This window comes from Pan paniscus, chromosome 12 (assembly GCF_029289425.2).
Source record: "Pan paniscus chromosome 12, NHGRI_mPanPan1-v2.0_pri, whole genome shotgun sequence".
Lineage (NCBI taxonomy): Eukaryota > Metazoa > Chordata > Mammalia > Primates > Hominidae > Pan > Pan paniscus.
The window spans coordinates 110,955,950-110,969,997 of record NC_073261.2 but is presented as its reverse complement, the minus strand read 5'-3'; the positions used below and the strand labels follow the sequence as shown (position 1 = coordinate 110,969,997).

The following is a 14,048-nucleotide window of genomic DNA, read 5'->3' as shown; positions in this document are numbered from 1 at the left end:
ATCACTTGAGCCCATGAGTGCACCAGGCTGGGCAACGTGGCAAACCCCTGTATCTATAAAAAACACAAAAAAATTAGCTGGGCATTGTGACACGCACCTGTAGCCCCAGCCACCTGGGAAACGTAGATGGGAGGATCACCTGAGCCCAGGAGGTTGAGTCTGCAGTGAGCCATGATCATGCCACTGAACTCCAGCCTGAGCGAAAGACTGAGACCCTGTCTCAAAAAAATAAATAAATAAATAAAATTACTATATAAATAAATAAACAGGCTCCCAGGGCTTGGTAAAATTAAGTTAAAGGTGATTCTTCTCCATCATGGCACTTAAGTACAAGTACAGTCATTATCTGTTACCTCTCTCTCAAAGGCTGGGCACAGTGGCTCACACCTATAATCCCAGCACTTTGGGAGGCTGAGGCAGGAGAACTGCTTGAGCCCAGGAGTTTGAGGCTAGCCTGGGCAACAAGGCAAGACCCTCGTCTCTACAAAAAATTTTAAAATAATAAAAAGTTAGCCAGGCATGCTGGTACATGCCTGTGGTCCCAGCTACTCAGGAGGCTGAGGCAGGAAGATCACTTGAGCCCATGAGGTCAGGCTGCAGTAAACCATGATCACACCACTGCACTCCGGCCTGGCAACAGAGTGAGGCCCTATCTCAAAAAATAAAAATAAAAACAGAACAGCATTTCCATGAGGGAGTGGGGGAATCTTCTGTATTACCACATTGTAGCTCTGAAAACTACCAGTGCCTCCCACCTCCTTGCTCTCTATTGATGTCAAATATATACTTTATCCTAATACTGTTTTAAGATAAAATATGTATACTGCTTTATTTCCATTACACAAGAAAATCATGTAAAGCCCTAAATACAGTGCCAGGCACACAGTAAGAACACTATAAATGTTTGTCATCAACACAATGACCATGTTTACCATTATTATACTTCCTACAACAATTACACTGTTAAACTAACACAAGATCAGACAGATGGAACTGTAGGTCCTGTAAATAAAACATAGGTAATAGATGCATTTACCTAATACCACCCTTTTTTTCTCCCGTAAGGTTCCTTCTTTCTGTCTTTTCTTTTTTTTTTTTTTGAGACGGAGTCTCACTCTGTTGTCCATGCTGGAGTCCAGTGGCTCAATCTCGGCTCACTGCAAACTCCATCTCCCAGGTTCAAGTGATTCTCCTGCCTCGGCCTCCCAAGTAGCTGGAATTACAGGCATGGGTCATCATGCCTGGGTAATTTTTGTATTTTTAGTAGAGACAGGGTTTCACCATGTTGGCCAGGCTTGTCTCAAACTCCTGACCTCAAGTGATCCGCCCACCTCGGCCTCCCGAAGTGCTGGGATTACAGGTGAGAGCCACTGCGTCCAGACTACTCATTCTTAAAGTTGCTTTCCAAAAGTCATTTTTCTTTCTCAGCCACCTCATCTGACACCCCCGATTAAGAAATCTCATGGGATTTAATTTTTCCTTAATTAGATTTGTCAAAGTTTATAATTATATATTTGAGCATCTATATGCTTCATGAGATAAAGGAGCAGGTCTTTTTGCTCACAATCATTTCTCAAGCAACCAGCAAAACAGCACATACACGTAAATTACAGTCAGTAAATTTTTGCTGAGTATATTTAAAAAATGGCCAAATCCTAGACTTTTTACTAGTCTGTATCTAACTCTTGACTTATACCTATTTATTTCTGCATTTAATCCAAAATAAAAGGCTACAGTTAAAAATACTTCATCCCATAACTGGCTTAGAATTTTTTAGAACCCAGTTTCCAAATCTCACTAAAATGAACCATTTTAAAGCAAAATATTTAAGACAGTAAAAAAAAAAAAGCAGTTTTTAAAAATTATTTTAATAGTCATGATAATCCTTAATAAATATTTAATATCTATTCTAACTTTTAAGAAACATTGGAAACCATTGCGCATTTGAAATTTTCATTCTTTAAATATTTTGGAAACCCTTACCTTGACATTTCCCAATAATGGATGTAAAATCATCTTTTGCAGACCTGTAAAACATGCAAAATCAAGGCAAAAGTTTTATCGTAACACTGTATAGAACCATAAAATACCAGATACTGTGGACTAGACAGCCTCTATATACAATGCTCAATCATATCTCCTCTCAGACATGGTTTTGTGGCTCAATTATGACCCTTTTGTCAGTGACAATATTTTCTTCCAACCTTATTGCATCAGATACGGAGCTACATCGTTATGGAGACATATATATGGAATATAGTGACACAGCCTAAGTGAATTTACCGTGCTCTTTTCATACAATAGAGATGTCTGGTCCCCATCCCCAAAGGTTCTGAATCAAGAAATGTGGGATGGGGCCCAAGCAAAAATATTTTTTTGCTGGATACATCATTACTAATTAAGAACCACTGGTCTGTATCATATTACAAAGTTTGATCACTTAGGGGAAAAAGTCTTATTTTGAGAAATCAAACAGCCTTAATAGGTCACCATATTTAAATCAACAACCTATTTTAAATCTGTGATCCTGAAATATATACCAAGTAGAATAATTATTATAAAACATGTTTAAAAATGAAAACTGGTAAACCTTCTAGAAAATAATTTAATAACAATTATCCAAAACCTTCATGTCTGTAGCATTTGACCTAACAATTCTATTTCTATAAAGTTATCCCCAGGAAATAATTACAGATACATACAGATATCAAAAAAACTGGTATGGTCTCATTTATAAAGGAGGAAAATAATACCCAGTATAAAGAGATTAAACTTTGCTATGTGCACCCAATGAAATATTATGGAATTACTATAGTCGACCCTTGAACAACACAGGTTTCAACTATGCAGGTCCATGTCTATGTGGATTTTCTTCTACCTCTACCACTCTGAGATGGCAAGACCACCTTCTCTTCCTCCTCCTCCTCCTCAGCCCACTCCATGTGAAGATGACGATAATGAAGACCTTTGTAATGGTCCACTTCCACTTAATGAACAGTAAATATATTCCTCTTCCATATGATTTTCCTAATAACATTTCCCAAAGAATGAACTCATTTTTCTCAGTTGCTATTGTTGCTATTTCTTTCATAACTGATATACTGTTTAAAAATAAAACACCTGAAAAGTCCAGCTTAGAGATGTCTTTTAGATGTGTATATAATACCACTGAATGTCTCAAGAGGACAGACAGCATAATTGGTCTCAAGTAATACATAACCTTGGTCACTTGCACACCCATATTCAATCTACAGTTTTGTACCAACAGAGAAAAAGCATACCTATTTTTTTTTTTTTTTTGGGACAGAGTCTCACTCTGTCGCCAGGCTGGAGTGCAGTGGCACAATCTCGGCTCACTGCAACTAGTTCTCAGCTCACTGCCTCCCAGGTTCAAGCAGTTCTCCTGCCTCAGCCTCCCGAATAGCTGGGATTACAGGTGTGCGCCACCATGCCCAGCTAATTTTTGTATTTTCAGTAGAGACGGGGTTTCACCATGTTGGCCAGGATGGTCTCAATCTCTTGACCTTGTGATCTGCCCGCCTCGGCCTCCCAAAGTGCTGAACCATCCCTACTCTTTTACACCTTCCTGAGTTTCTGTTTAGCTAATATAGCAGTAAATAGTCACACAACAGTGATTTCCAGAGTTCTGGAGAATAGGCCTCATTTACTGAGAAAGTAAAACTTCTTAAGAGGCAACGGAATGATCTGGGGAAGGAGAAAGATAAGCATATAACTCTGAGAAAGCATCCTTAATTTTTTAACTGGCGTAAGTTGGTGTTTGACACTCACAAAATTAAGTGAGTTAATAATAAAATCCTTTTAAATATATCCCCTATAAAAATCTTAGTTTCCATTTATAGAGTAACAAATATTTCTCAAAGGAAATCTTGAATATGAATAATATTAACAATTACCTGATTTCCACACACTGATCTTGAACAGCAGCCAAAAGCTTTCCATTGCTTTTATGGAGAAGAAAGAGGGGGAAGAAAATCTATTATGAATATCTATAGCAGTTTTCAGCACAGATGGAATTATTTAATAAGTTAAAAATCATTTTTAAATTTGTTCACATGCTTTAATTATCCATCTTTTGACCTTACAATTAGATGAGGATACAGGTACAAAAGCATACAAAATGATTTAATACAGCATGAATTAACATGTTTAAGCTCTCTCTCCCCCACTCTCCCCATCTCTCTCCCTCTCTCCCCCTCGCTCCCTCCCACTCTCTCTCCCTCTCCTTCTCTTTACCTCCCTCCCTCTTTCTCTCTCTCCCTCCCTCCCTCTCTCCCTCCCTCCCTCTCTCCCTCTCTCTCTCCCTCTCTCCCTCTTCCTCTCTCCCTCCCTCCCTCTCTCCCTCTCTCTCTCCGTCTCTCCCTCCCTCCCTCCCTCTCTCCCTCTCTCTCTCCCTCTCTCTCTTTCCCTCTCTCTCTAAAAAAAAAAAAGTTTAAACAATACTAAATATTTGCAACAAAGAAATTTACACACAATAAAAATTAAGACTGAAAGCCACAAGCATTCCAAAATTAACGTCCATAATGAAATGTAAAAGCTAATCCAGATAGAAAAACATATGAATTTCACACTTCCTTACCTTGCAAGTACCAAATGCCAGTTTATCTGTTTATTAACCAAGCGAACCAGTCCATCAGGGAGCAAAAAAGGTGCCGGGCTGAAATCACAACACATTAGTTAGCTTAAAATCTAATCATGAAAACCACATATATGCAGACAAATAGCACATATACTTATAGAGAGAGACACAGATTTTTTTCCATTAGAATATAAAATTTGAATATTAGCAAACCCAAAACCCAAAGTTACTATTTGGTAGCTGAAATTTGACCATATATATTTCTCTATTTCCAAAAAACACAGTGATGTGTTCAAAGGTATAAATGTTATGTACTTCCCAGGTAACAGACATCTAGCATACCAATCACAGAGTACACTTATACCAACCCTTTCTGCTCTAACTACCTAGGAACTCTGGCTCAACTGTAACAAAAACAAATTCTAGCATAGAGTTAAACTCACAAGAAAGAAAGATAAATTTCCAAGTACTAGAAATGAAAAAGTCACTGAAAGCTAGAATTGGGCACAGGGTAAAGAGAGAGATAAGAACTCAAAACAGGACTTAGCACGCGAGATAGGAAATGAGCTACTGAACCAAAGAGAGGACAGGAGTTGGAAGTGAGACTCCTGCAAAGGCCAGGATGCTCAAATGACTGCACCAGGTCATTGAAAGAACTAGAAACATCTCACCATAGGCCCAGGGAGACTAAAGACTCTCTTCTCTCCCTGGAACTATGGTTCTGTGGAGGATAAGAATAAAATCTCCTATGAAAAAGTAAAAGTCCAAGTCTGTACTATATGCAAGATCAGATTACAATTTCACTTTACTCATGTGATGCAAGAATCTGCAAGCATAAGTTCAAAATAAAACCATTCACAAAAGACACGAAACTACCCATCATAAGTGAGTAAGCAGACACAGCAAATTAGAGGATTAATACCCGAAGAAATCAAGAAAACAGATGGAAAAGAAGAATAAAGAACATAATTTCATGAAAGAAAAATAGAAAAAAAATACATTATGGAAATCAGAAAACACAAAATAGGATTCCAAAATGTTAGTGGCCAGGCACAATGGTATGTGCCTATAGTCTCAGCTACACGGGAGGCTAAGGCAGGAGGATTGCTTGAGCACAGGAGTTTAAAGCTACAGTGTACCATGATCTTGCCTGTGAATAGCCACTATACTCCAGCCTGACCAACACAATAAGACCCTCTCTTAAAAAAAAAAAAAAAAAAGTAATATACATGTAGTACATTTACGCTCATTTTTTAAAACACAAAATAATATCAAAAGACAGTTACAAAAATATAATGAAGATACAAAACATGTATGTGAATACTACCTATATGAGGATGATAATTTCCTCTGGAAGGGAAGGGAAAAGAAAAAGGGAAAGGACTTGAGATGTAACATTTTGCATAAAAACAAAAAGAGCTAGCTGACAGGTTTATTATATTGTCAATAATTCTCAGTATGTTTATATTTCATAATTAAAAGAACTTTTTTTAAAAAAGAAGAAAAAGTCACTTGAAACAAATACTGACCCCAAAACCTTTGGGTTTAATTACCATAAACTCAAGAGCACAAATTGAACTATAACCTTTTTGAAAGCAGCATATCATGAGACAGATTAATCACTTAATGGTGCATTTGCAACCTGTACAATGATTCAAGGAAAAAGGCTTCTCAGGAGGAAGGGAGACAAAAAGATACCTACTTCTGATGCCTGATCATAAGGTTCTCACACAGAGGATAGGGCTTGTAGCAGAGTTAACTTTTTGAGTCTTCCTTCTCAATAAATAAAAAAAAGAATTATCAAGCAGCAACCTGAACAAGACAAGCTTGACACCTCATCCAAGGGTGTTCAGGACTAACAAGCTGTCGCCTAGAGAAGTCAGAAAACACAGCCCACCTCCCACACTCCTATCCTCTCCTTCCACTCTCTCTTGCTACTCATTGCTCTATCCTATCATATCCCACACCCACAAAAAAAGTGACACAATTAAGTATAGAAATTGTAATATGCATACATATATACATGTATGCACATACACACACGCATACATAGAGTAAAAGCAGAAAGACGTTGGAGCAAGTCCTAGAGAACGCCAAAGGTCTCTTTTATAGAACTACATTATCTCTGGAACTTTATGACAAGATATCCTCAACGAAGAAGCAATCTATGTAAATAATTCTATAAAACAATTCCTACACATGTATCTAAAAGCAGAATTATAACTTTTTTGTCATAATAATAATTTCTTTGTTCTTTCTAAAGCTGGAAATTAGCATCATCCCTGAAAATATACTTAACACTCAAGGAATTAAAAAATATAGAAGAACTGAAACCTAAAGAACCTTCTCTGATATACAGCAGTTGAATATTAACCACAAGTGAGATGACGTGACAAGAACAAAAATGTATTTTAAAAGATATGCAAGCTACAGATGCTTCATATGGACATTCAAGATAAGCCTGAGAATAGTCATCAGAGGAAGCAGAAATTGTCATGAGACATTCTTAATAGTAACTAAGGGAACAAAAACTACCCTAAGTCTACTGAGATATCTTGTCAGATTCTACCTAACTAAATGTTTGAAATGTCTCATACTGAGTTTGCCTGAATGTCAACAACTTTATCATGATCTAGAATTCAATTATGAAAACAAATCATATATAGAACAATATTGTTTATATTTGATGTTCATACTGTTTCTCTGAAGAACCGAAGACTCACCTGTACCAGATGTATTGGCGTAAAAATAATAAACGATCTGTAATCAAAAGAAATGGCAAAGCCAAATATAAATCAGCTGTTAAGAATCATTTTCAAATTAGATTTATAGATGAGAAATCTAAAATATACTACAGAGCGAGTCATTAAAAAAAATAAAGAACTCAAGTCTTAAAATGAGAGACTAAATATAACCTAATATACACTGTAACATTTACAGGGTCATATATTTATTAAATTCCATGTTTGTGTGTTATTCAAAAGTTTCAAGTATTTCCTAACTGTTCAAGAAATAAAAGCAGTTTGAGATGTTAAATTTAATCTAAGAAGCTTTCATGAAACCATGGACTAGAAGTTATAATAATCACCCCCTAGAAACCAAAATATTTGTATAAAAAATTAAAGCAAGATATATTTTACACTTTATAGCAAAGGTTTTTAAAATAGTAATACCTAAAATGGGAAAGCCCACGGAAAACAAAACCTCTAACACGCTATGAAAAAACAATGCTTTCTATCATCCTAAATGTACATGTATGTGTGTACCTGTGTATGCAGTTAGGTATATATCAATGGAAAAATATCTAAAGAATAACAGATTCTCTCTAGGTGGTATGATGAGGACAAATTTTTTTCTAATTTGTAGTTATCTATAGTGTCTGTATTTTCTACAATGAATTTTTATTATTTGTACACATTTTCTAAATTCTCAAAATTTAAAAGCATTTGTCATTATGAAAACTGAATATGCTAGTGCTTCTTGTATCAGAAGATAAAATTAACTATAATTAACTGTAATTTTATCAGAAGATAAAAGGATAATCAGAAGATTACAGTTAATTTCAAGTACTTAACTTCTGTGAAAATGAATTTTCTCTTTATAAGGAACTTAAATTCACTGGTATAAGGATGGACTTTGGAGCCAGAAAGACATGCAGTCAAATTCCAAATGAATGACCTTGAGCAAGTTTTCTTATCTAAAATCATAAAGGAGTAACGGCACCTTTCTGGTCCGATAAAAGAACTCTATTAATGAATATGGTAAACCCGTCCTGGCACCAGCTCAGTAAACCTAGTGCTCAATCCTTTCTCAGACTCTTGTTAGTTCATACGTAAAATTTGTCAGGAGTTAAATGAATACCCTGGCTTACCAAATCTGTAATTTGAGTATCTCTGACCAGATGTATCTGAAACACCACATAGACCTCTTAAAATAGTCTCTCAGTGTATTTTCACCTTCAACATCCACTGACTTTCTGAGACTCATACTGGCTTTGACCTTCATTCCTTCTAGAACAGCGTCCCCCAACCTTTTTGGCACCAGGGACTGGTTTTGTGGAAGACAAAGACAATTTTTCCATGCAACCTAGATCCCTCACACGTGCAGTTCACAATAGGGTTTGCACTTCCCTGATAATCTAATGCTGCCGCTTATCTGACAGGAAGTGGAGCTCAGGTGGTAATGCTCACTCACTCATCGCTCACCTCCTGCTATGCAGCCTGTTTCCTAACAGACCACAGACTGGTACCAGTCCATGGCCCAGGAATTGAGGACACCTGTTCTAGAATACATCCATAATGGTTAAACCAAAGCTATGTACTTTAGCTCTAAGCTGCATTAGAGCTAAAAACGTGCATGCGTAAATATACAAATGTATACATATACATACATATGTGTGTATATATAAATATATATATAATTAAACTCAGATAACACACATTACTTTTATTAGGCTCCACATCAGAAGTCTAAAGAACACATTTTAACTGTTAACCATATCATTACTGTAGAGAAATAAGCTATATTTACCTCGAATTGCTTTCGTGATGATAAAGGATGCACCATGTTTTTGGTTGCCTCTAGGCTGGAATTTAAAACAAAAAACACTTACATTTGAATCTTCTAGTAGTATTAGACCAGTATTACTTATACAATATGTAAACTTATTTTTATTTACTAATACTCAGAGTTTGGGGCACAGGGAAGCAGTGTCTTAAAACTACTTAAAGACTGGATGTTCAGGTGCAGTGGCTCACGCCTGTAATCTCAGCACTTTGGGATGCCAAGGTGGGCTGACTGCTTGAGCCCAGGAGCTCCAGACCTGCCTGAGCAACGTGGCAAAACCTCATCTCTACAAAAAATACAAAAATTGGCCAGGCATGGCGGTGCATGCCTATAGTCCCAGCTACCTGGGAAGCTGAGGTGACCCAGGAGGTTGAAGCTACGAAGCTACAGTGAGCCCTGATCATGCCACTGCACTCCAGCCTGGGTGACAGAGTGAGACCCTGTCTCAAAAAAAAAAAAAAAAAAAGTAGACACAGGACGCGGGACAATAGGAGTAAAGTGAGCATAGCAGAGCTACAGGCACATGTCAGGACTAACCTTGCAGGAAAGAACAAGGATTGAAGCTGGAAACTGTTTCCAAATCAAAAACCAATCCAAAGACAAGAGAAGGCAAGGCCAAAGACCATACTGGTTGCCAGTTCAGCATACTCTATTGAGGCTGTAAGTTTTGCTCACAGGAAAAGTGGTCATATCTCCAAGGCCAATTCATTGACTATCTGTTGTGTGTCTATACAGACAATGCTACTAACAAAACATACACAGATACGTAATTGCTATATTAAATAATTCCATTCCATAAGTATAGACTGAACACACCGTGGGTAGGTTCATGACGCTAGGCACTGCATAAGATGCACTAAAGTGCTGTCAAGAAAAGCACAATGGACATACAGTAAGTGTAGACAGATTTTTTTTTAAAAACACAGAAAAGTTATTTCACTCAATAAACATGAATTCATTGTTGGATTCATGCAAGACACAATTTGGCCCTGGGGAGAGATATAAAGATGAATCAGATGTCTGCCCTCCAAGAGCTTATAATTCAACAGCTGAAATCAACAGAATGCAGAAATCAATAGAATGCAGAAATCAATTGAACTCCCCCACCCCCAACACACAAACACAAAACAAAGTGCTAAGGGTTTCAAAGTAAGTTAATTCTGTGGTTACTTTTTTGGAATCAATTTATGGTAAGCATTCTGAAACATTATTGCAATTAACCAATGAGTGTTAAGGAGTGGAAACTTATCTAACCAGCTGCCTCAGCAACAGCTTCCTAGCTGCATAACCCAAAAAATATTCACATTAAGACAAACTAAGTACTTGAAATTAAACAGTAATATATGCAGATCTCTACCCGTCTACAAAATAAATTATTCATGATAAGCACAAACTGCAGTGGGAAGGAGGCTACAGAGGAAAAAATACAAACTTTGGGCTGAAAAATGAGTCGTTTCTCCAGCAAAGAAACACTCAGAAAAAATGTAAGATAACTCACATGGGCTGGACTACATAATCTTTAATAAAGGTTCTTTTCGATCTGGCTGCTTCCTCTGGGTCTAAAACAGTAACTGGCACGTGTTAAGCACTCAATAAATATCTGTTAAATAAACATGGATCCAAAAAATAATAATAAAAAATAAAATAAAATAAACATGGATCCATGGTTCCTACTCTTCATCACAGACCTGGGAGGCCTTCACTACCAAACAACTGATAATCCCAAGATCCAGTCCATAAATTATCAACCTCTATAACCCTTCTCTAGCGGAGATCCCAATCCCAGTCAGCAGCTCTTTACTCTGCACTTCCGTGGCATTTTGCTCACATCGCTAACTATAGCGCATAAAACGCTTGGTTATGAAAAACGTTTACGGGACTGTCTCCCCTCTAGACGAGAAGCTCCACGAAAACATATTCATCTCTGTATCCTTAGCACCTAGCACAGCACCTGTGACACCGAGACGGACGAACGGACACGCACACCCTCATTAAATGCTCTTTTATTGAAACACACAAGACCTGGCGCGATCCAGCCCCCAGTATGGGTAAAGGCTCAGATTCTGCGCTCTGCACCAGCCTGGCAGATGCTGCAGACTGTAAGGTCCTGGAAAATTCTCCCACCGCAGTTGAGCGTCGGCCCAGACTAGCCCTAGCCAGACCGCGAGAAGGGACCACTGAGGGTCCAGATAGGAGAAAGGACCCTCGAGTCCAGCGCTGTGCCTTCCCCTCCGAATACAGAGAGCGACACTAACAATCCCCTCTCCTCCCAATACAGAGAGCGAAACTAAGAACCAAAGTGGGATCGTACGCTCCCCAGAGCACGAAGTTCCAGCCCCCAACAACCGAATTCTGAGCCCAGGAAGATTCTCAGGGACCACCACCCCACCCCGCCCTAGACCCCCGCTAGCCCAAGGTGCCGTTGCCAAGGCGACCGCACAAGCCAACGGGCCCTAGTCCCCCACCCACCCGTCTCCACTCCCCTACGTGGCTCCTGCTACGGGGCTCTACCCACGAAGCGCCCGCGCCAAGCTGGCTGCTGCTGTAGATGGGCCTGGTTCACCTGTACTTCAGTCTCCGGTGGCCACTCGGTGTTGACCAACAAGTCATAGAGAATCGTCTCCTCCTCACCCTCTGCAGTGCCTGGACTCAAAGCCGGCCCTGACTCGGGGGCCGCCATGTTCGCCGGGGACTCAGGCAGCGGAGGAGTGTCTCTACGGAATCCCTCACAGGACAAGCTTCTCTATCCGCGGCCGCTTTTGTTTCACGGCAAAGAAATGCTAGGTTAACCCTTTTATGAGTAGGAAGGACAGGGACTATTGCTTGTCTTGGGAACGACTTGTGTCCCGGTCCTGATACACTCCTTGTTCATTAATCTACATGAGATCGGCCAAGTCATTGAGCCTCTCTTATAACTCAGTTTCTATAAAACAGTAAAGGTACCCCACTGAAATGCTAATGTTCATTTGTATATTCTTTGCCTAACACGTAGAGAGAGTTCAAACAGTGGTTTTAAAATAAACAACTAAAGTTATCCAATGAAAGGTAGCAGAGGAAGGATGCTACAGGAGCTCAGAAAAGGCAACGAAGGCCAGAGTCTGCAGGGATTTCCTGGAGGACGTGGAGCTTGTCCCTGCGTCTTTAACAATAGGCAGAATTTTAATCTACTGGAGAAGCATTTCAAGTAGCGGGAAATGGAATGAGCAGAGACAGAGGCAGAAATACAGAGTTGAAAGAACTCTTTCAACGTGTCGCCAGTGAGTGACGACTTTCTGAGTGTGGGAGTAAAAGAATTTACCAAGACAGTGGTAGATAAAGAAAGACAGATTAAAGAAAGTATGAAAGTTCGTTGCCATGGAGCAGCGGGCCGAATCAGCAGAGGAGGAGCTCATTGCTAGGAAACAAAGGCTTGTTGAGAATTTTATAGACTGGAACTTGGAGTGATTGATAACACCAGGTAGCAGGGAGTTAACTTGCTTTTTTTTCTTTCTTTCTTTCTTTTTTTTTTTTTTTTTTTTTTTGTCAGCTGAAGTGTTTCAGAAATTGAGGCATTTGAAGGTAAGCAGGAGGTTTGTGAGTTAAGTACGTTATCTGGGTAGAAGGGCCATATGTCCTGGGCCATAAAGAAAAGTAGACCTATGGCTTATTTGTTTCTTCCTTTTGTTTATATGTTTTGGACCATGAAGAAAGACAGACGTATAGCTAATTTGCCTTATCTCTTTGTTTTTCCCTGCTCCCACTAGCCTGCCTTTTTTTTTTTTTTTTTTTTTTTTTCCTAATTAGTACTCAACAAGACGGGTGAATAGAACCCAAGTTGAGAAAGGGTGTAGGGGCAATAAAGTTGAAATAATAGGTTGAGAACCCGCATGGAGGGAGCGAAAAGGTCAACCCCATTTGTTCATTCATTCATTCATTCAACAAATACCTCTTTGTGGACAGTTATAAGCAGAGCCTACTGTAACATGAATGAATATATACTGTACAAGGTATTACACTGTTTCACATCAAAAGAAACACAAATACTGAATATCCCTTGAGATAATTATATTCATGATATCCATCAAGATGCATTAGGCAGTGATGCAATTAAAAGCCTCTGCTGGGAAGCCTCTAACCAGCTCCCATTTCTCTCAAAGTTTAATGACCTCAAAGCCCTACGTCATCTGCCTGCTCCCCTAAATCTCACACCTCATTTCCTGCTCCCCCTACTACCTTCAGCCACACTGGCTCTATTTCTGAACACACCAGACACACATCAACTTCAGGAGTTCTGCAAAGCCTGTCCCCTCCACTTGGAAGGCTTTCTACCAGATGTTTACCTGGTTCCTCCCTTATCTCCTTCAAGTTTTTGCTCAAATGTCATCTCTCTCTGAAGCCTACCTTGACTGCTCATTTTTAAATTTGCAATGACCGTTCTCCAACTCCAGCTTTCCAGAGCTGCTCTATTATTTTTTCCATTACACTTGTCATCACTTAAATGGTTATACAGTATATTTGCTTATTATCTGTCTCCATTCACTAAAAGATAAGCCATGCCAGGTGCTCTATCTATATGCATGCAAATGCTATATCCATCCCTGCTATATCCCCAGAATTTATAACAGTGCCTGGCATAGAGCAGAGGACAAAATATATATTATTTGTTGAATAAATGACAGACTTCCCAGAAAATCTTTTACACATTGTCTCCCCATAGTATTTCTCTGCATAGCAGCTGTGCCTTTCAATCAAAACCCTCATTGTGAACACCAGACGTGTCTTCTCCCTACCTCACAAGGCTGACAAACTGTATACCTCCAGGGAGCCCCGCCCACATTGCATGCGGTAGAACATGAAGAGGTAGGAACACCATGCACATGGAATGCGGTGTGAGGGCTGGTTACTG

General features: G+C 39.0%; 1 protein-coding gene across 3 annotated transcripts in view; it reads right to left on the bottom strand.

The window, feature by feature from the left end:
* NBAS (NBAS subunit of NRZ tethering complex) overlaps nucleotides 1-12,424 on the bottom strand; it is a 393,407-nt gene extending 380,983 nt beyond the window's left edge. For 2 of the 3 annotated variants that reach the window (XM_003826980.5, XM_034952644.3), the window contains exons 1-6: nucleotides 11,727-12,424; nucleotides 9,128-9,182; nucleotides 7,321-7,357; nucleotides 4,598-4,675; nucleotides 3,915-3,962; nucleotides 1,984-2,027 (exon numbers count right to left, since the gene is read on the bottom strand). In XM_003826980.5, coding sequence (XP_003827028.3) covers nucleotides 1,984-2,027; nucleotides 3,915-3,962; nucleotides 4,598-4,675; nucleotides 7,321-7,357; nucleotides 9,128-9,182; nucleotides 11,727-11,843 — 379 coding nt within the window. In that variant the 5' untranslated portion in view covers nucleotides 11,844-12,424. The remainder of the gene's footprint in view (nucleotides 1-1,983; nucleotides 2,028-3,914; nucleotides 3,963-4,597; nucleotides 4,676-7,320; nucleotides 7,358-9,127; nucleotides 9,183-11,726) is intronic. The other variant, XM_055108231.2, reaches the window with a different exon arrangement.
* Nucleotides 12,425-14,048: the final 1,624 nt, after the last annotated feature.